The sequence below is a fragment of the Panthera uncia genome, chromosome A2, assembly GCF_023721935.1.
Source record: "Panthera uncia isolate 11264 chromosome A2, Puncia_PCG_1.0, whole genome shotgun sequence".
Classification (NCBI taxonomy): Eukaryota; Metazoa; Chordata; class Mammalia; order Carnivora; family Felidae; genus Panthera; species Panthera uncia.
In genome coordinates, this window is record NC_064816.1 from 37,394,328 (window position 1) to 37,414,783 (window position 20,456).

Below are 20,456 nucleotides of genomic sequence, written 5' to 3' on the forward strand. Positions count from 1 at the left end.
CCCTGACTCCAGAAAAAGCCAGCAAGAGGAAGTGTCTTCCAACGCCCCTGCCTTTTTCAGGTAAGAGCAGTAGGAGGCTTGGTGGAGTCAAGAGAGGGAAATGGGTGCATTTGGAAAGAGGCTCAGTGCTCCAGAGCATGGCCATTTCCTTCTACTAAAACCATTATTTCTTTGGTAACATAGTACAATATATATCAACAATTCCAAAAATTAGTATCAACAGAATGCACTCAGAGTTCCACTTTGTCAACGTTCACATTCATCCTGGAAATGAGATCGACCCAGCTGCTCCTAAATGAAAAAGGCAGGGGCGAGCTGCCCAGGCTGGAGGACTATTAATTATTGGAAACGACATACAATGTGAGCAGGAAAAAGGGATAATTTAACAAAGTGTGTTCAGATACATCTGGAAAGCCCTAAGTGGGTGGGTACACATACCCAAAATTCAGAAGCAGCTTTACCTCAAACAATTAAAACATCACCTCCTCTTTAAATCAGAAATACAAGGTTTCCTACCAGGAGAAATTCCTTGCTACCACTCTGTGCCTATCCTTCGAAAAGGCCGAATTGAAATTGTGCTTAGAAATAGTTCCACAGAGGGTCTGAAGACCTAGAGTTTGATTTATATCCTGATACTCAACTGTGATTATAAGTTTTCATGTTAGGCAACCCAACTATTATGTTCCTTTTATTGCTAAAAAAAAAAAAAAAAAAAAAAAAAAAAAGTTTAAAAAGTAAAGAAAAATAAAAGATGTGTGTGCTGTCAGTGCAAAATCAGATTAAGTATGGTTTTTCTTTTTCCTGGGACAGAAAAAAAAAACAATGCCCAGTGCACAGTGTGTAGGAATGTGTCACAACAAATAATCAAGACAGGTTTCACCAAGCTAGTATTCCTCCAAGTACAGTGTGGTTTTCAAAAGCAGTATTGTCACGATTATGCATATTCTCATTAACTAGGTACAGCAGAGCTACTTAAAGGGAAACCGATTTCTTGTGCCTCAATAAAAGGGGAGTGTAGAAAACAATAATTAGACTGAATAAGGAAATTTAAAAGGACCCCCCAAAAAAAAAAAAAGCCCAGAGTGAAAAGAACAGAGAATTTAAAAAGCCAAAAAAGAAAAATAAAAAAAGCAAATAATGTGACGGTAGAAACCCACACAGTCTCCCCCAACCCCACCTGCCACTTTGAGCCCTAAGTGCCCAGTCTGCAAGGGCAGAAACCCACTCTAAATGGACCAGCATCGGGCTTCGGCAAGTCTTCTCTTCACTCTCCCTCCTGTTAAGACCGTTTCCAAAACCAATCAGCAAAGGACAAAGAATTCTTTAGAGTGCAATTAGTGTTTTCCACGTCCACCTTCAAAAGCATGATGCTCTTCATGGGCTAAAGGACAGAAAAAAACAAAAAAGAAAAAAAGGAAAGAAAACTTTAAGCAAAGGATGGGGCAACCCTTCTCTAAGGCATCTCATTCAGTTTCCCCAAATGTTGGCAAGAATGCAAATACCTTTTTGTGCCAGTAACTGTTAGCTAAGGCGTGCATTTCCTGAGAAACGTAATAATGAAAATTAAAACAAGGAATAAACAAGCAATGGGCATGCTGCCTGTTTCTTCTTGCTGTGCCGAGAGGATGAGTAATCCCCACGAGCTGATGAAGAGAAATATGCAAGGCTTCCCATGCTACAGGGGAAAATGTGCCCCACAGAATGCACGGGGTGGGAGACCCCATGTTACCCACGCCAGGGCCATTCATGGACCTATCTTTAGAAATAAAATAAAACAAAAATAAAGCAAAACAAAAGAACAACACAAGCAGGTAGCAATCGTATTACATCTCCCCACCTCTGAGCACCCCTGTGGGAAATGAAGTTTCAAAAAACTGATGGGTCTTTTATTTTTTCCAATCATATTTTCTTTTTTAATTAAAAAAAAAAAATCTCCCCCCCCAGTCCTATTGCCTGGCTTATGAAATTACTAATTACAATTAGGAACTCTAGAATAAAAAATGGTGCTATCAAAAGTATTTTTCAAAGACTTAACAATTTTGTAAAGTGGAAGTCGGAAATGAGACATTCATGAAATGCATAACATCTTGTCCAAGACAAAAAAAGCCAAGGGTGGAAATCCACTTCCTGAATCTGGCTAACCATCATCATAAAGCAAGGGTAGGTCCTCTTCTCTCAAGGGGACAAGCCACCGGGGCTTGGGTCTAATAAAGCCAAAGGCAAATCAGAATTCTCTGTGCTTTGTCTTCCGGTCCCCACCCCTCCCCCCACCTCCCATGGGCAGTGAATGGATGGGCTGGCCAGCTTCACCTGTTAAGCCCCTCCCAATTCTCTGTTTTTAGTATAGACTAAATTCTTCAGACCAGTGTCTAAAGGGGTGAAGGGGTAGGCAAAGGGATCGTTTTCCCCTCAGGATCATCCTGGAGGTTCATCCCAACCTGTTCTTTAGATAAAACCCTGTGGGGGAAGCACACTTAGAGCTCTCGGGATACTGTGAGCTGGCCAAATTCCTAAGGACAGCCTACAGAAATGATCTAACTGAACACTTCTCACATGTAAATCTTTACAAATATTTCACTTTTTATGATTTTGTTTTCTTTTTAAAACAGTTTTTCAGGCCGGTACTGAAGCAAACGGGGTCTGATCTGCACTAAAATACACAGTGATGCTGGGTCAAGTGGCGAAGCCAACAGACCTCTCAGGGTTGCTGGGCTCCAAGGGATAAATCAAGAGATACGGACTGTCCAGAGTTTTTTATTGCTCTGAGTGTGAGGGACCATTCTGGGGTGGGCATAGCTGAGATACCAGAATAATGCAATTGTGATGGTCCATGGAGATAGCAGAATGGAACATTCAGAACTGGGCGAGTTCTGCGAGACACAAGTTCTTTCAGCCTTAGGTTAGCCTTGGTGGCAAGAGAATAGAGAATTCTGGAAATCAGGAGTCAGAGGACTTGTTCTGGAAGGGGGCAGAGAATAAACATTTTATGCTCTGTGGGCCATCCGGTGTCTGTCCCAACAATTAACCGTGCCACTGCCAGCACTGGAAGAGCCACAGACCACGTGGGCACAAAGAGGCCCTGCTAGGTGCCAGTACACTTCGTCTATATACGGACACTGCAATTTGAATTTCATACAGTTTTCTTGTGTTACAGAATGTCGTTCTTCTTTTAATTTTTTCCAACCATGTAAAAATGTGAAAACCATTCTTAGCTGCAGCCCTAACAAAAAAGAAGGCAAGGAGGGGGCAGATTTGGCATAAGGTTCATGGTTTGCCAACCTCTGCTCTAAATAATTCTCACATCAAAAAGATGTCATTCAGCTGCCCTGAAGAAGGTGACAGAATTGGTGTGGGGGAGGGTAGAACTGGGGGGGGGGGATTGGGCAGGGGAAGGGTCTCTGTACACTGTGAGTTTCTCAGTCAAATAATTACTCTGTATCCAAATCATGTATGACTTAACAACGGCCCAGTTCTCATCTCCCCTGCCGGAGGTCTTGACCGAATATGCTTGGGCTCTTTCCACATGGAAAACCTGCCATGTCACCTGGCTTTCGTACACTTGTGAATACTTACACCAGGATCCTATTAACAAGACAGAATAAAAGCAGAGAGTTGGCCATTTCTAACTTAGCTCACCCTACGACTGTTCTCCATCATGCTGTGAATAAGATTTCTGCACAAACCTCATTTTTCCAAATCAATTCTGCAGCACGTGGTATATAATAACCCTACTGAGTAAAGGACTGCCTGCTTTATATAAAATAAAGAGAATTGCTTGTTTTTTCCAATTCAAATTTTTATTTGAATAATCTTTGAGTCTTTAAATGTTAATTTATGCCATTAAAATATGGATTTCTACAGAGACCCTAGCCAGTTCTGCATTACTCACAAACTTCACAATGGCATCTATCTTTAGGGCATCTATTCAACTTGATTCAACTGGCCATGTTGCAACTTTCCCCCCAGATTTGGCTTCCCCTCCCCCCCGCCCCTCAAGCCATCATAACAACTAAGCCGTGACTCATCCTCGTTCAGTCTTACCTGATTATTACCACTGCCCTAAAAACTAGCCTGAACACCCTGTGGCTTAATTTTCTAATGATATACTCCTATCATCTTGGACCTGCTGCTAACCATGTTACTTGGAAATTTAATGAGAGAATTTTGAAGTAGAAGGAACCTTGGAGATCATTTAAGACGAACCTCCTCGATATTTTGGTGAGAAAGCGAAAAGACGGGAAGATGTGACTTGCTCAAGGTCACACCGTTGAAGGGGGGACAGAAATTCAGAGTGCCTGACTTAATGATTCCAAACTGCTTCTCTCCTATTCTGAGTCAAATGTGGAGTTGGTTCAAAGGTGGTAAAGAATGCTGTAGCCCCATTTATAAATGGCCATGAAACACACTTCTTCCAGACAGGCTTGTGAAGGAGAAAAACCAGAAAAGACCCCTGGTGACCTTTCAATTAATATCTGGATTGAAAATACAATTAATGTGCCCTAAGGACGGAAAATTGCATCTGCAAATGTGCAATTTCCACACTGCACAGCCAAGAATCAACTTCGGCAGGGCCATCTTTCTATCTCTTTTATTTAAACTTTCATTTAAAATTCAGAAGCTGAGCACCTCCTGAATATCGACAGAATACAGGTCAGTCTTGTTGCTTAAAATCTAAATCATTTGGTCTGGGAACGTAGGATTCCTACGAGGGAGGTCTTTGTTTTAATAACCTCTATCATACTAAGACAATCTCCAAAGAGCATTTGATTTTTCCCCTCCTTTTTGGCAAGGGGTTGGGAAACAGTAATGGAGTATATCTCAGCAAAACTGAGATGCACTCCCCACTCCCCACCACACATCTGAAGACCCCTAGAATCAATACAATGTCATTGTTTAATTGGGAGCCTTTTATTTTTCCTTCTTACGAATAGTAAAATGACACCATAGTCAAGGGCATCTTAGAGTCCATGAAATACCAGAGTTTAAAAAATTGGGTCATCGGCTCTTGGGGTAGTTTGGGAAATAGGAATTTATCACATGTATGTGTAGGGCTATCAGTACGTTTCTCTAACTCACTGTTAAAAGTGTAACCTGCAGTTTGATCTACCAAACATTGGTTTAATAAGCACAGGGGTGTTTTCATTATGAAAAAGATGACTTTTTCAAAAGAGCACACAAAAGCAATGAACATGAATCATGATGGAAACAATGGGTCCACACACCTATTCATACTGTTAACATTTCACCACTGTGCGTGAATTCTCTTTCGTTCTGTGTCACAGTCTTCCGTAATGAGGAAGTATTAGCATTTCAGTAGAACATTCAATCATCCCCGCGCTCAGAACAAGTTCCTCCACAAATACAGATGTTATACATTATAAATTCCTGTTTATGAAGGGATGATTGAATATCTACCTGCCAGCTCATATAATAACATTTTTGTTATTGTTGCTTCAAATAGAAGGTAATTTTTTTCCTGAGAATGACAAATTTAAGATCAGGCTTAAATTTCTGAAATAAATACAATATGTATCACCTTTTCTGATTCATGTGTTTAGATGATAATAAAATCTCATTTTAATTTCTGAGACTAAACTTTTTTTTTTAAACAAAACACATGTATTTTATTGAATTATTTTCTGGATTATAGAATTTCGAGTGATTCTACCTCCATCTCATTTGCAACACAGTCTCTATCTTTAAAAGTATGACAGAATAAGCTAGAAAGTAATAACTGAAAATGAAGCACTTACGTTTATAAAATACTGCTTTAAAAGATATGTGGGGCAGAAGTTCATAGATCTTTTCTAAAACGGTTGCTTCGCCCACTAAAGACGCATTTACATTCCAGACTTGGACGACATCTTCCCGGTCCCGGACACTGACACTGACTCCTATTACTTCATCATCTGAGGGAAGGCAGGGAAAAAAGAAATGAGTGATAATGTCAAGTCTGTCCACATTGTTTTTTAAGCACTTATCATGTTAGCTGCAAATTATGGACTCGATAATAAAAAGGTGACACAAGAGAACTCATAATAAATATTGTTTCTAAGGGGAAACGTTGGACAAAAAGCAAGTTAGTGGACAAAAGCTGTAACAGTCACATCACATTTATCCAGGAACTTAGATAAACATCATGTTCCAGCCAAACGAATTTTCCAGATAAGTAATTTATCCTTTTTAACATGTTACCAAAGCTTTTTGACTGATTTCTTAGTCTGTTTTGATGAGACTTTTTCTAAAATGGGTTGCATAACGCTCTATCCTATGAAAGCCAAGTGAACTCAAATGAACTTTTCCTCGATGCTTGACTGTCTTTGTTAAAAACAGCAAGTATTTCTCCTGACTGCCTGCCAAGCGTTCAGAGATCGTGGGGCGGTGAGCGCTATTTGCCCCAATACTAACTGGCCCCAAACTGTGTGTTCCAAGTGGCTCATTCTGGTTTTTTGTGGTTTGCTTGTCTGCTCCTTTCCTTTTCATTCTTTCTGCTCTCCAGTGCTTTTCCCTGGCCATCCCCCTTCGGGTTTTGAACTCTGGGCTACAGAACCAATGGCCATCTGTTAGCGTTGTATATAAAGTAAGAGTAAATATCTTCGGAGTTTGGCTCTGCTATTCTGGGGCTTCCGTAAATGGACATTAAAGCACTCATCTACACTGATTAATGTAGGTCTTTTATTTATTTTTAACTAAATTCTGGACTGGGGTCCACTTTGTGGATATTTGAGAATGGTGGCTGGGGAAGTAAGGCTTTGTTGTACCATAATATGCACCCCTGCAGCCACTTACTGTATGTTAATTTACAGGAAAATGACAGGAGTAAAGAGTTTTGACTCCTGGTTTGCATGCTCCTGGCATATTAATGAAACACGGTCAGCTCTCTCTACTTGCATGCTCAACATCTATAAGTAAAATGCGAAAGATGAGCATTACCAAAATTAGGAAATTCTGCCTTGAATAATATGCTTTGTCTAACTGGCCTAATTTGCTCTAAATCCATATATCTAAATATTTATACCATCAATTTTTCCAGCTGTCTTCTGGGGGTTAAAACATTCTAGTATTTAATACAATTTAAGTGAGGGCATGTTCAATTTACTAAAGGAATTCATCTTTAGTAAAATAATTCCTTTGTTTCCTCCTTCCTTTCCTTTCCTCCCTCCCTGCATTGATCCTGGCTAAATGTGTATAACTTGACACTAAATGATGCCATTTATATAAATGTTTGAAAACAGGCAAAATCAGCCTATGGTATCAGAAGCCAGATCGGGTGGCCACCTTTGGGGGAAGGGAGGGCAAGGAAGGATTCTGGGGGGTAAGTCATGTTCTGCTTGCTCCCTGAGAATGCAGTTACAGGAACCTGTTTACTTCATGAATATTTATCAAGCTGTACACATTACAATTTGTGTATTTTGCTGCATATATGTCACATTTAACCCAGAATTTCCAAAAAAAACAAATAGGACCTGATGGTGGCCATTCCTTGGCCAAGAGAAACTTATTATTGCATCAAAAATGTTGTTTTAGTTCAGGTTTCTCATTTTTTAAACAAACTTACACCTCCAACGTATACTTGCTAAAACTCGCTATTAAAACTTCTATGTGAACAGAAAATCACCAAGTAAAGAGAGAAACCCTACGCGTAGTTGACCATCTCCAAGAAGGGCCACGGAGACACAAGGTCAGCTGTGTAGGAAACATCAACGTTGTCTGGTCTTTGGGTAGGGCCTACTTCTACACTGTTGGCCGGAGGGTGCTGTGACTGATGGATGCTGACTCTGCTGAGGCATCAGGATTTCAGTTTGGCTTGGCTGTCGGTAACTAGGTGGATCCTACTAGCATAGCACTTTCAGAAGCGGCGTGGTAAAAGGCTGCAACTCTTACGCAAAGGCAGATCCATCAGCGGACATGTAATATTCATAAGGAGAATCGACCAGCAAAACCCTAATTATTTTAGGGTACCGGCACCATGACAGCTAGGAGGAGCCACTGTTTAAAGGTGGGGGAAGCGAGGCCCAGAGAGATTGGCCGACTTGCTTCAGGGGGCAGAGCCAGCTTAATAGAAGAGCTAATGCTTAACGGACAGTTAATAGTGGACTCGCTTCCGAAGTCAACCGCGGAACAACAGGCCTTCTTTACTCAATCCTGGCTGTTTATTATTACTTAGACTATTTTCCCTGGTTCTGGAAACAGGAATAATTTGCACAGGAAACTTCCTCTCCCAGGGATTTATGTGTTTATAATTATACCCAGGACGCATTTTTGGCTTCATATTGTGAAGCTGCTAATGACTCCCTGTTAAAAACAGAAGGAACCTGTACTTTTCAGACAATTTCATCCTAACCCAGGTTTTGTCTTAAGGGAATGAAAACTGGTGTAACAAGGAAGCAAAACAAAAGGAGAATTATTGAGACTGCTAGTAGATGAATTTGAAACTAGCCATGACACTGGCATGGCCTGGGGAGGGGGGACGGGCCTGAAGACAGTACCAACTAAGACATCTGAGGACTAACTAATCAGTACTAATTTACCTAAAAAAAGGTTTTTTTATCTGAAAGCTGAGCAGGTAAATTGTTATTCTAAATACTACCTCAGGAGCATTCTGAAGGAACTAGCCAGGAAGAAAACCAAACTTGAAACAAACAATTCAATTCTCCTCTTTCAGTGTTTTCATGATTTAAAAAAAAAAAAAAAAAAGAGCAAAATAAAAATGGGCTTATGGAGGCTTGGAGAAATTCACTCAATATTTGAAAATGCCTCTAGACCTTATATTTCAGCTTCAATTGTAATAATGGTGGGCACATCCTTGCCTGGCCTTTGTTAAGTCTGTTCAGGCAGGGGACCACAAGAGGGACAGGAGGAAGGGAGAAAAAACTAAGGAGGACAGAAAGGGCTGTGCCTGACTAACTGTAAACCCCACTAGACCTCAAAGGCACTTCCCCCCCGCCCGGAAGAACTGGAATAAGAATCCTCCCCCAAATTGTGTTAAGAGCCAAACGATACCAAATTTTCTTTTCTTTCTGCTATTTACTTTGGACAGATGTTCATGGATACTATTAAGATGAGCTATGTGGGAAAAAATATATGCATACACATGTATACATGTAACACACACGTCAATATGCACACATACACACATCACGAGATGCCATGATCACATGAAAAAAACCTAAGTAACTTCACAGTTACACAGTAAAAAACTTCAGAACATGTCAAAAGCCAAACACACAAAAACAAACCTCTCGGAGGGACAAGCACAAGCCAAGCACACATGAGCGGGGGAACGATGGTGCGGGCTTCTTTACCTGCAGCGGCACAGTCTGTGAACTGTTCCCCGATTGTCGCTAACAACAATTCTTTCCAAACTGTGGACTGGCATTGGAAAAGAATAAAAAACAACAAACAAAACCAAAAAAAACAAAAAAACAAAAAAACAAACAAACAAAAAAAAAAGACCAATAACAACATAGATATTTTTAGATAAGTATCTCCAGGAGCTAAACAAGTCACATTTTCTTCAGCTTCATATGCACTTTTCATGCCCATATTTGGAGCCCACAGACATCCCCAGATCACAGGTGTCAACACTCCCATTATTGGCACATACTGTATTGTTTTACAGATAACCTTACACAGAGACATACGAGAGATCCAAAGTTGTGTCCAAAGCCTTTGTGTCCAAAGCCACAAAGCCAAACTCTAGTAAAACCCAGTATGAAGTTCAAAAGAATGGGGGCTGGGGGAAGAATGTTTTCAAACGTATAATGTCCAATTCCTTTACCTTTCATTGATTCAAAATGGATCACCTGACTACAGTTGAATGCTATTAGTAAAATCCTTCTCTCCCAAACCTTTCCTTCCCTCTGTTTTTCTTGCAGTTTATAAGGTACTTAAAAAGTGACCCAAGTGATGAGCACTTAAGGAAATTTCCGGTTTAGGGAATACTAGAGACTTGCAGATTTCCATCCACTGGAGACCAACTGTTTATGCATATCCCTGGAAGGATCAGTACGTGTGCCCATCCACCTCCTACAAGTGACAGACCTGGAGCCCCTTCCACCCAAGGTCTCCTAAGGCCATCCAGTCAGCACCCAGCGTGCACTCACAGGTAACTGGAGGCCTAGAAGTGCTTCCAGCTATTCCCCTTTGAAAAGTTCTTGGTCCTATTTATCGTCCTTGCCAGAGTTCACAGGCCCTGAGCTCTCTCAGAACTGGGTTTGAATCCTGACAGGTTGCAGAGTCTGTAACGGGGGAAGTGAGGAACCCCGCCTGGGGAGTCTCAGTTTCCTTAGGCGAAGGGGGGAATAACAACGGGCTGGCCTCCCAGGGCTGTTGTGACCATGAAATTGGTCAACAAATGCATTCAAAGGGCTTAGCACTGTGACTGCAGCAACAGAACCTAAGAGTTAAGTTCCGTTCAGCAAATAGCTGCAGGCTTGCTCTATGCCAGGTGCTCGCTACATATTAACTATTAATAATAGTGTTTATTACTATGTTCTAAGAAGCTGAAAGCAGCCTCGCTGAATTTTTAACCAAGAGGATAGCAATTAAGCACTGTGACCTTTCACTGTCAAGGAGGATTTTATTTTCCCTTTCCTAGATGCTCCCTTCTCGAAATCATCTTGTCCATTCCCCACCTATCCCACGTGCAGTGTCTTACACTGTTGGTGATGAAGCTGAGGGTGTTGCAAGGAAGCCAGGGGCAAGGGGAAGTTCCCTGCCCTCGCTGGCACGTCAGACAAGGCTGGCCCACCACACTCCCACTCCTCCACAATTCAAAGGGCGTGAGGTTCTTGGCATGAGGACACTTGTACAAATATGAACATGTTATCTGTGACTGCACATGGCCAGGGAGAGGAAGGGCCAAGGTGCACAACAGCTACCGTTTAGCACACATTGACATCACGACTGTTTCTACCATAACTCAAAGCCTGGTGTGGGTAAATAAAGAACCTGAGAAGGAAAAGGCGTTCTCGCCGAAATGAAAAACAACTTACATTCTCTCATTCTCTTCCATTCTCTGCGTTCCCTCCTTCGAAAGGGGGGCAAGAGGAGCTTCACAGGCCTGGCCTGGTTGTTCGCTCCACTGACATTTTTTAGGAAAGCCAAACGCCAGGCAAATCCTGGAGCTGTGCATCTTGGCGACAGCTTGCATCATTCACAAATAAATCCGGTCACATCTTTAGGTTTGTGCTTCTAGGGAAATGACTCAAACCTATGGGTCTCTGGAGACACTGCAGTTCTTTGAGCTTATCCACATAAAAGAAACCATGAAAAGGTGACTTGGGTAGCTTGTGCCCTTTCATCCATTTTCAAAGAAGTGTTTTGGTTTCCCAAAGCTTAAGAATAGGTTTGCGTGTTCATTTTCAGTCTGCATGATGAATGTGAGCCCATTCCTAGAAAATCTCGGTTTCTGAGGCTTGGCCGCTAGAAACAAGCGTCCCACCAACCAGGCTTTCATCAGCCCCTCAGGGAGGCTAGGAACAGCCTCTCACAAAACCCCCAAGAATGGTAGGACGCTTGGCCTTCCAAGCATCTCCTGCCTCTGCACCAACATCAGGGGAGGAAGGACGAGTGAGCCCTTGGTGGGCAGGATCCTGCTTCTCACTATGTACGCCAACTTCCACACGTCAGTTATGGCTGGTGAGGAAATGATCGCCACAGTCAGCCTTTCTGGGAGGTTTGTGGGTATGTGGCTCTTGAGACTTTACGATACAGTCACACTACCACATCATCCCTCTAGAGAAACGCGATACTACATTTTCAAGGTGACACCGTGAGGCAGAAAATCGCCAAGGTCAGAACAGAATTTCTCACCCCCCAGTCCTGTTCTGAGACTACCAGGTGGACTGTCTAAAAAGCCCAAGATGCTCACCATATGCAGTCAACAACAATCGCAACCATAGCCAGTTCTAGAAAAGGGTCAGAATTAACCTACCGTGCTGTCCTTGGGGACTTTCATCTTCCAGACGCCGCCCTTGGCATTACTCTCCTCTTCCCTGGATCAGAGACCAAGGTTTAAATTTATACTCAAGGATTAAGGAATTACATGCATTTAGTTCAACAACAGGTGACATTAAAAACAACAAACAATAGAACATTCTTCAATAAACTCTCCCTCCATCCTTTCACCGGACAAGGAAGCAGATGAAAGAGAAAGGAACAGAGTGGAGACAGGGAGGGAAGAAAGTGGGATTCAGGGGCCACAAGGGCAGGGGTGGTGATGGGACACCTGTTTCTCACCCTGAAGGAGGCAGAGATGAGATGTTCCCTACACTATCTGGGGACAGACCAATTAATACAGGGCTTTCCATATGTAAACACCTTTATGTTTCAGAGCCACATTCATGATATTGTCTCCTCTGATTTTCATATCAACCTTGTACCGTATGCCTAATAGGACACTTAGCCCCCATGGTGAGCATCTCCTATGTTTTCCTGTTTAGTATCTGCTTGTTCTTCTGGGAAAAGTACCCCAATTTCCCTTTAAGGAGCTACTTGTCCCCTACTTTATATCAGACCCATTCCAACAGGGTTGATTCCACATCCTAGCCTCAAAAGAGGGCTTATGACTCAGGTCTGCTTAGGAGAATAACTGCCTCTTCCTAGTCCCAGTCATTGGCCAGGGATGTAAAAGAGGGCCCATGGTGAGCCAAGGAGAGCCAGCCTTGGCATGTTAATGGGTCTGGCGAAGGCTGACAGTGATTCAACATGTAAGGCATAAGCCTGGAACTCAGGAAAGCCATTTTGCCACCACACATGGGAAAACCTGCCCGAAAAATTAAACCAACCCAGAGGAAAGCATAATGAATCTGATGGAGAGCATCAGATTCCTAATAACATTTGAGCACTCAGATATGCCAGAAATCAGCCCTAACAAGTGGACAGCTCAGTCACAGGGACAAAGACAAATTCTATCTATCTATCTATCTATCTATCTATCTATCTATCTAGGCCCACGTTAGATCATTGGCTACCAAATGATCCAGGGCTTATTTCCATTTTATTAACGAGTAAATAACTCAGAACAGTGGAGGGACGTGATATAAGAACGGATTACTAATTGAGACTCCAGCCTAAGCCAACTGGCTTATTGTCTGCCAACCTCATCATGACACCAAGCTATTAAAGAAGGATACCTTCCTCTAGACCCCGGGCCACGGCCTGGATCACGACGCTCTTTATGTGGTCCACGTGAGATAGGTCTCTGGGGAGCAACCATACAACAGACATGGATACTCCATCTGTTCCTCTCATGTCCCGAAAGCCTCTAGGCTTTTTCACTCCACTGTCCAGGCCATTAATGAGCAAATGAAAGAACACACCCAAAAGAAGCAGCACTCCACACAAAGAGCTGCACCCTGACTTCTGCATGCTAACGATGACCTGTTTTTGGTGAGACGACAATGGGGTGTGCAGTGGGGAACACGAATCATCCTGGAGCCCAAGGTGAAGGAGACCGTGAGCAGCGGCTTCCTTCATAATTAAGTAATAGCTAAAATTACTTTCCATCATTACCAGGAGAAAATTACTTTGGCATTCCAATTTGGCACGAGGTAAATATTTTATGAGGTTCACGACCACTTCCCTCCCACCTTAACCTCAAATTACAAGTTAGACACTTACCAAAGTGGTCGCCTCTCTCCTCTCATTAAATGATAACTACATCTCAAAGGCAGGCTAGTCACAGGAGGGATATTATTGTACACACTCCAGAATATCTTCAAAAGAAAAACACTTTGTTTAATATACCTAGTATTGATTTACAATGCCACTAGATTATAAAATTAATGCATTAAAGAAAAAAAATCAGATTCTCATTAAGTCTTAACCATTCAAAATAGATTTTCTTTTCAGTATTCTTTCTAGTTCCCGACTAGAAAATGTAACATAGCATTAAAGAACGTTCCTTGCTGATGTCAGACCAAATTCTATGCTTCAGGAAGCTATGGTTATTAAACAAACATTCCTATGCAATGTATCTCCACATATAACTGAGCAAGGACCTTGCTAATGACTTTTCTGGCAGGTCGATGGCATCTAACAAAGACTGTAGTGCTGAATCCATGTAATGAACTGTATTTCCTTATAACACAGACCCGCCTTCTTTCTAAGCCCCGAAGGAGACTGTTCCACTCTGGATTCGGCAATAGCTATAGAAGAGGAGGCAGAGAGGGATCACCTTACGTACTGTCTCCTTTCCTTTGCTTCCTAGAATGAACAGGGAACAGCTCGGGTACCAAAGCAACAAGTTGCCCAAAACAGAACTCCATGTTCCTGTCCTCCCCAAATTCATATATGGAAACCCTAACCTCCAATGAGATGGGATCAGGAAGGGTGGTCTTTGGGAGGTAATTAGGTCAGAAGGATGGAGCTCCCACAACGAGATCAGTGTCCTGACAGGAAAAGCAAGCCCTCTTTCCATGGTGTGAAGACAGAACAAGACGATGGCTGGCTGCAAACCAGAACTCAACCCTGCAGGCACCCTGAGCTTGGACTTCTAGCCTTCAGAACTGAGAGAAACCAGTGTCTACTACTGTTTAAGCCAAACAGTCTGTAGTATTCTATTATAGTAGCTGGAACTAACTAAGACACAGGGCGGCTCGTAGACAAAACCAGATTATATAAAAATAACAGAATAATACTAACAGTAGTAAGAGTAGCAGTGAGAGCACCAGGCTTTGGCCCATGAACTTTTACATACGCATGTAATCTATCCTACTGAAAACCTCATTTAGGGGCCCAACTATTATTCTTGTTTTCCACATAAGGAAATGCAGGCACGGAGACTAATCTGTTCCAGAGTCGCTGTTTAGTATGGCCACTAGGATTAGGATGAGGATTAGGCTTAAAATAAGAAAACCCTTCTCAGACCGTTTGGAACAGGCCATAGTACCACTACATTATCTACTCTGTGTGTAGAATTACTACGCAAACAAGAGTTATCACTCTGGTGGTGAGGTCAGTAAAGGGGGATTGTCTGGGTTTCCTAGTAGATGTGAGGAAAGCGCAATTAACAGAACAACTAGAAAAATAAATCCTGGGGCCTTTTCAATGGGGTAATATCAGTAAATGAAATTTTTATGTAGGCTGGATGATACTCCTTATGAGGTGTTCAAGCCTGTCGGTGTACAAGTTAAAGCCAAATTAATGGCAAGAGCACCTGCAATGAAATGTAAGATAAAATTTAAGTCAGAAAACCACCTGACAAAAAAACAGAAGAGAAAACGACTTGGCAGTAGATTTATTAAGAATATCTTGATCCTTATACAAAAGTGGTGCTACACAGGAAAGGGCTGAAAATAGGTCAGTGGTAACAACAGCAGGCCCCCAAACAGGGATCTGTCCTTATGGAGGTATTCGCCCTATAATGGTTTGCTACTGGTGGAAATGGTAACACTGTTCCAATATCTGTCTGGGGTGTGAAAGTGAACAGACAGAGGTGGAATTCGAAACCCCACAGTTAGATTGCAAAACGTGGCTTTTTTTTTTTCAGAATATTTTAATATTTATTTTTGAGAGAGAGAGAACGTGAGGGAGCACGAGTGGGAAAGGGGCAGAGAGAGACACACACGCAGAATCTGAAGCAGGCTCCGAGCTGTCAGCGCAGAGCCGGATGCGGGACTCAAAACTCAGGAACCCCGAGATGATGAGCTGGCTTAACTGCCTGAGACACCTAGTGCCCCCAAAATGTGTGCTCTTAAATACTATGCTATTTCCTTTGAAAACATTACTATATGTTTTAGACACATCCTTCTCCAATCTTGGAAGCCACAGACCAGGTCAAGGAGTCACAGAATGAGGGATGCCTGCTAGAGATATCTTCCTGCCAGGAAATGCCCTTAACCACATTGAGTATGCTGGTTAGCTCTAGTCTGGGACTTGTGCGATGATGTGGCAGTGACCTGTGTAGAGTTTATGGATCAAATTATGCTAGAATAAAAATCCCTCCTTTACTAAGAGGACTTTGGTGCTGTTAACCTTCACGCCTCCTAACGGGGCACCCAAAACAAAGCACCTGCCCTTGTTCCCCACCCCCCTTCCAAAGTTCCCGTATCCTGGCATTTCACTGAGTGTCTGAAGCACCTTGAAAAGAACAACACAATATTCTCCTCATCCAGAAAGAAAACGCTCGAAGGATCGTGCTAAGGTTTGTAGCTGTAAAAGTTTCTCTTTTAAACCAGACAGCTGATTTTTTTTTTAGTCTTGGCACATCTGACAGGAGACTACAGCCCAAGAAGTTACAGCAATAGACTGAATTCTGACTTAAGGTACTTGTCAAGGCACATATTTACAAGTTTGTGTGTGAACACAAAACAGGAGCAAAACATCTGGTGATGCCGTTGAAAAGAGCCGTGTTTAAACTCTGTGGCACTAAACCGGTCTGTTTCCTTGTTGCAAACCTTATCCAATGTGTGGAATATTTGTTAAGTTATCCGTGGTAAACTGTGGTCCAGAAGTAGATGGTCTTCCTTCTGACATAAGAGCAGAAGGTCTCCATCGTAGCTTAGCGGCTATGTCACAGGCCTTTGTCATTCACCTCCCCATGTGGGCATTTCATCACCTCACATCATCACAAGAAGGCTGACTACTGGACAATATTCTGAGAGACAGAGAAAGACCACATTCGGGTAACTTTTATTATAGTGTATAGTTATAATTGTTCTATTTTATCATTGCTGCTGTTAATCTCTTACTGTGCCTAATTATAAACTCATCTTTATCATAGGTATGCTTGCACAGGAAAAAAAAAAAATCTTTGTATATGTAAGCTTCAGCACAAGGCAGTGTTTTAGGCATCCACAGGAGGCCTCGGAATGTCTTCCTGTTGGACAAGGGGAGACGACTGTATGCATGATGGTGAAATAGCTTGAGGAAGGAATCCAGCATTGCCCAGCTCCTTACACCGCCCTACCCACAGAAGTAAAAGAGCTATTTCACTGGAAGCTTGAGAATTCATGATGATATTCTCTGTAACACATTTTTATTTTTGTTCAAGCACCTAAATTTTACTACGGAGAGAAACTTGCAAATAGATTTCAAAAGCCAAATGGCTTTTAGGATTCTTATAACTCTCATCATTAATTCTAAGCGGCCTGCAAATAGTAGGTTGAAGCAGACGTAAGCACAATGTTTCTGTACAGTGCTTAAGTGCTTCTTCCAAAAGCCTGAATGATCACTCAAGGATAAGGACAGGCAGAAGAGTCAGGTATCATTCGTTTGCTCAACATTTGCAGACACCAGTGAGGGGCAGGGCACTGTGATGAGTCCTTGGGGGAGCAGAACTGCATATATGAGGGCCAGACTTGCCCTTGCAGTCTGCGCTTTGGTGGGTACGTTCTCAAGCATCATTCTGGCACCTTCCTTGAATGGAGGTAGGCTCATCAGTGGAGGTGAAAATCCAAGCAAGTCTACCTGGATTTAGGACCATGGTTCTCAGGATCACCTTCACAGTTCATGGGGCCCCTGAAACCCAACCTCGTTCTCCACATAATGAGCAGATAACAGCTATTTCATTGGACAATTTAATGATTCAAGGTGAAGTCAAAGGTTTGTGATCTGCCTAAAGTAAGGAAGCAAGATGTGGTTAGACTCACTAGACAGTAGTGACCACTTGAGGAATCCCTAATCCTCCAGTTCTGATTGGAGCCACCTGACCGTCGTCTGCCAAACAGATCATCATTCACTATCAGAAAAACTGACACATTTCCTCCTCGAGTTTCTACTGGAATGTTCTCAAGAACAGAAAAAGACAATATACTTGAAAATACTAGAAAAGAAAACAATGCCATGCTGTGACAGGCAACCGAGTGTAAGACAAACAAAAACACCCAGCAAATTATACCCCCTCCCCCCCAAAAAAACCCAAAATTCAGAATTTCTCTTAAGGGCCATAGCATATGAAGCAGGAGAGTAGTTTTTTAAGTTCATTTAATTATTTTGAGAGGAGGCAGGGGCAGAAAGAGAGGGAGAGAGAGATTCCATGCTATTAGCAAAGGGTATGAAGTCAGGACCCTGATACCATGACCTGAGCCGAAATCAGGACGTGGATGCTTAACCAACTGAGCCACCCAGGTACCCCAGAAGAGTATTTTTTTTTAATAATATGCAAATATTTTCCTTTATTAGGAATGAATTTCTAGTTGTCTGGAGCTTGCTTCCCACCAACTGGATCAACGATATTTGTGAGGAAGGCAGAAAGAATCCAGAACAAAGAAGACAACTGAAGAACTTAGAGAACATTTTTAACTGACAGCAGACACAACAGGCTGAAAGCCAAGTGCTTCTGATTGGCAAGAGCTGGGCACTTGATAGAGAAAGGGGTTTTGCTCTGAATTCCAAAAAGGCCTGACTTACAGAGAGAACCAAAGTTTGGAGGTCTGGTCATCGCTTGATGATAAAATAAAGGATAGGGTGTTAGGGCAATCTCTCACCACACAGGAAGTCACTGAATAAAATGCAAAGTCTGGATTGGGGAGCTAAGTGGAATTCAAACTTTGAGAGGAGAGAGTCCCCAGAAAAGCCTGGGGAAAGACATCAGAGCTGCGTGCATCTGGCTTCCTGAACAAGGCCCGCAGGTATATGTGTCTTTGTCAATGTTAATACTTTTAAGTGCACAGGGGCTTCACAGAATGGAAGTGAAAGCCCAGAGAAAGCGGTTGGACTCAGGAGCTTATACACTATTATAATGAAGGGTGATACACTGTGAAAAGTGACTGGCCAAAGGAGAAGGGGTTTGGGGCTCCCGACAGGTGGTAGGTTGGGGAGGTGATTAGGACATATATGGTAGACGGCTGTTGAGTAAGGTTTGCTATGCAGACTCAAGTGACAAGAAAGGGGGATACCCTTACAAATGGAAGTTTATGCCACATTAAAAGGGAAATTTATGCCCTGATGTTAGGCAGACAGGAGGGTAGAGGGCTCCTCTTGTGTCTGCTGTTTCTCAACTGTCTCCAGCTGAAAATAATTCTTATGCTAAAGTGGCATTTTAGGGGGTGGCATATTCCGATCTCCTTCAGAGACCAGGTTTTACATTTGAAGTGACTAAATTACTCTTCTTTGCAAGATTTAATTTGCCCCTTCAGCCTCACCCATACGAGGGCCCCCAGCAGAGACAGAGGATCATGGGTAACCTGACTGCAGTTCTATGTTGGCACAAATGGACAGTTACTATAAATGTTGATCTCATTATACACATGGTGAATAAATTAGATGATAAAGAAACCTGCCTTAACCTGAAATTAAGTCTGTGCTCCACAGACCCACGAAGCAGTCCTGGCTGCAGGACCTTTTGTCTGTCTTCAATGCGGAGACACTGAGTGTCTCTCTTTCTTACCTCGGTCCCTTCCCTTCACCCAAATGGTTCATTCCAGGCCATTCCATTGCAGGATGCCACCCACTGTGGGCTGCCCTTGTGTTCAAAATTTGAAGCAATCTTCACATCACTCTTCATTATCAGTGCTGACCTATAAACCTCTCCTGTTGTTTGTTTGTTTTTTTAAGTTTATGAGAGAGAGAGAGACAGCAAGAGCACAAGTAGGGGAGGAGCAGAGAGAGGTGGAGACAGAGAGAAGCAGGCCCCACACTGTTAGCGTAGAGCCAGACATGGTGTGTGTGTGTGTGGGGGGGGGGAGGGTGCTCACATGACCTGAGCTGAGATCAAGAGTTGGAAGCTTAACCGACTGAGCCACACAGGCGCCCCAAACCTCTCCTTTTGAAAGCGACAGCCCTCACTCCCCAGTGATGTGGAAGGCAATCTGTCGTCCTAACCTACTGATCCGTAAGAGCACAGCCATCCCACACCTTCTGATGAGGGATGATGTCTTGATTACCACTGGCAGTACACAGGTACAGAAGGAACACTCTTGATTTTAACAGATTATATGTATTTCTGATGAAGACTTTCTGTTTAGGATAAACGATGCTGGATATCCACCTACAAAAGAAATATGAAGTTTCTGTATTATGTAAATTTAAGTAAAAACTCAGCCAATTTATAGGAAATACCAGGGTGAACATGGCACAGGTGGAACACAGTATGGCCAAATCTTGAAGGGGATAACCCGGACGGCCGACACGGGATAGAGTGTTGGAGAGCAGTGAGTTTTCATGGGTGGAAATGCTGGTTTTGTGGTAGGAAAGCTAAAAGATAGTGGGGACGAGGGAGCCCTCTCTTGCAAATCACATTTGGCAGGTAGCTCTCCATTGTCTCACAGGTAAAATCAGCCATGTTCAGAAGCTGTGTCCTATTCTGTACTGTGTCCATTCAGGTTGTAAAAACACAGGAGAAATGTGGGAAGTTTGGAAATGTTTACAAAAGAGTGAAAGGAATCAATAAGCATCTGGAAAACACAACGAGATGAAAAATGGAATTTTCCAAGAAAGGCAGGAAAGTAGGAAATAAATTTAACTCCAAGCAAACAGAATTATTGTTGGCTACAGTGAGAGTGTCCTCA

The 20,456-nt window shown here is 42.5% G+C and overlaps 2 protein-coding genes across 3 annotated transcripts in view; both read right to left on the bottom strand.

Annotated features, from left to right (window-relative positions):
• Positions 1-5,838, bottom strand: part of FOXP1 (forkhead box P1) — a 695,473-nt gene extending 689,635 nt beyond the window's left edge. The window contains exon 1 of the mRNA XM_049642699.1: positions 5,754-5,838. The gene's annotated coding sequence lies outside the window, so the exon portion shown is untranslated. The remainder of the gene's footprint in view (positions 1-5,753) is intronic.
• EIF4E3 (eukaryotic translation initiation factor 4E family member 3) lies at positions 704-19,946 on the bottom strand. Of its 2 annotated transcripts, XM_049642715.1 has the most exons (6): positions 19,804-19,941; positions 13,627-13,721; positions 11,939-11,999; positions 9,306-9,372; positions 5,754-5,909; positions 704-1,381 (listed from the first exon to the last, which is right to left on the bottom strand). In XM_049642715.1, the coding sequence occupies exons 2-6, from the start codon at positions 13,650-13,652 to the stop codon at positions 1,335-1,337; spliced, it is 357 nt and encodes a 118-aa protein (XP_049498672.1). In that variant the 5' UTR covers positions 13,653-13,721; positions 19,804-19,941; the 3' UTR covers positions 704-1,334. The 2 variants fall into 2 exon arrangements, with proteins under 2 accessions (XP_049498672.1, XP_049498671.1); XM_049642714.1 differs by lacking the exon at positions 704-1,381 and having other exon boundaries at positions 4,952-5,909; positions 19,804-19,946.
• Positions 19,947-20,456: the final 510 nt, after the last annotated feature.

Excerpts from the sequence above, each read along its gene's own strand:
- EIF4E3 (XM_049642714.1), bottom strand. The coding sequence starts at position 13,652 with ATGAGAGGAGAGAGGCGACCACTTTG. Across the intron at positions 12,000-13,626 it reads GGAGAGAGGCGACCACTTTG|GGAAGAGGAGAGTAATGCCA; the intron begins GTAAGTGTCTAA and ends TCTCTGATCCAG. Across the intron at positions 5,910-9,305 it reads CACAGACTGTGCCGCTGCAG|ATGATGAAGTAATAGGAGTC; the intron begins GTAAAGAAGCCC and ends GCCTTCCCTCAG.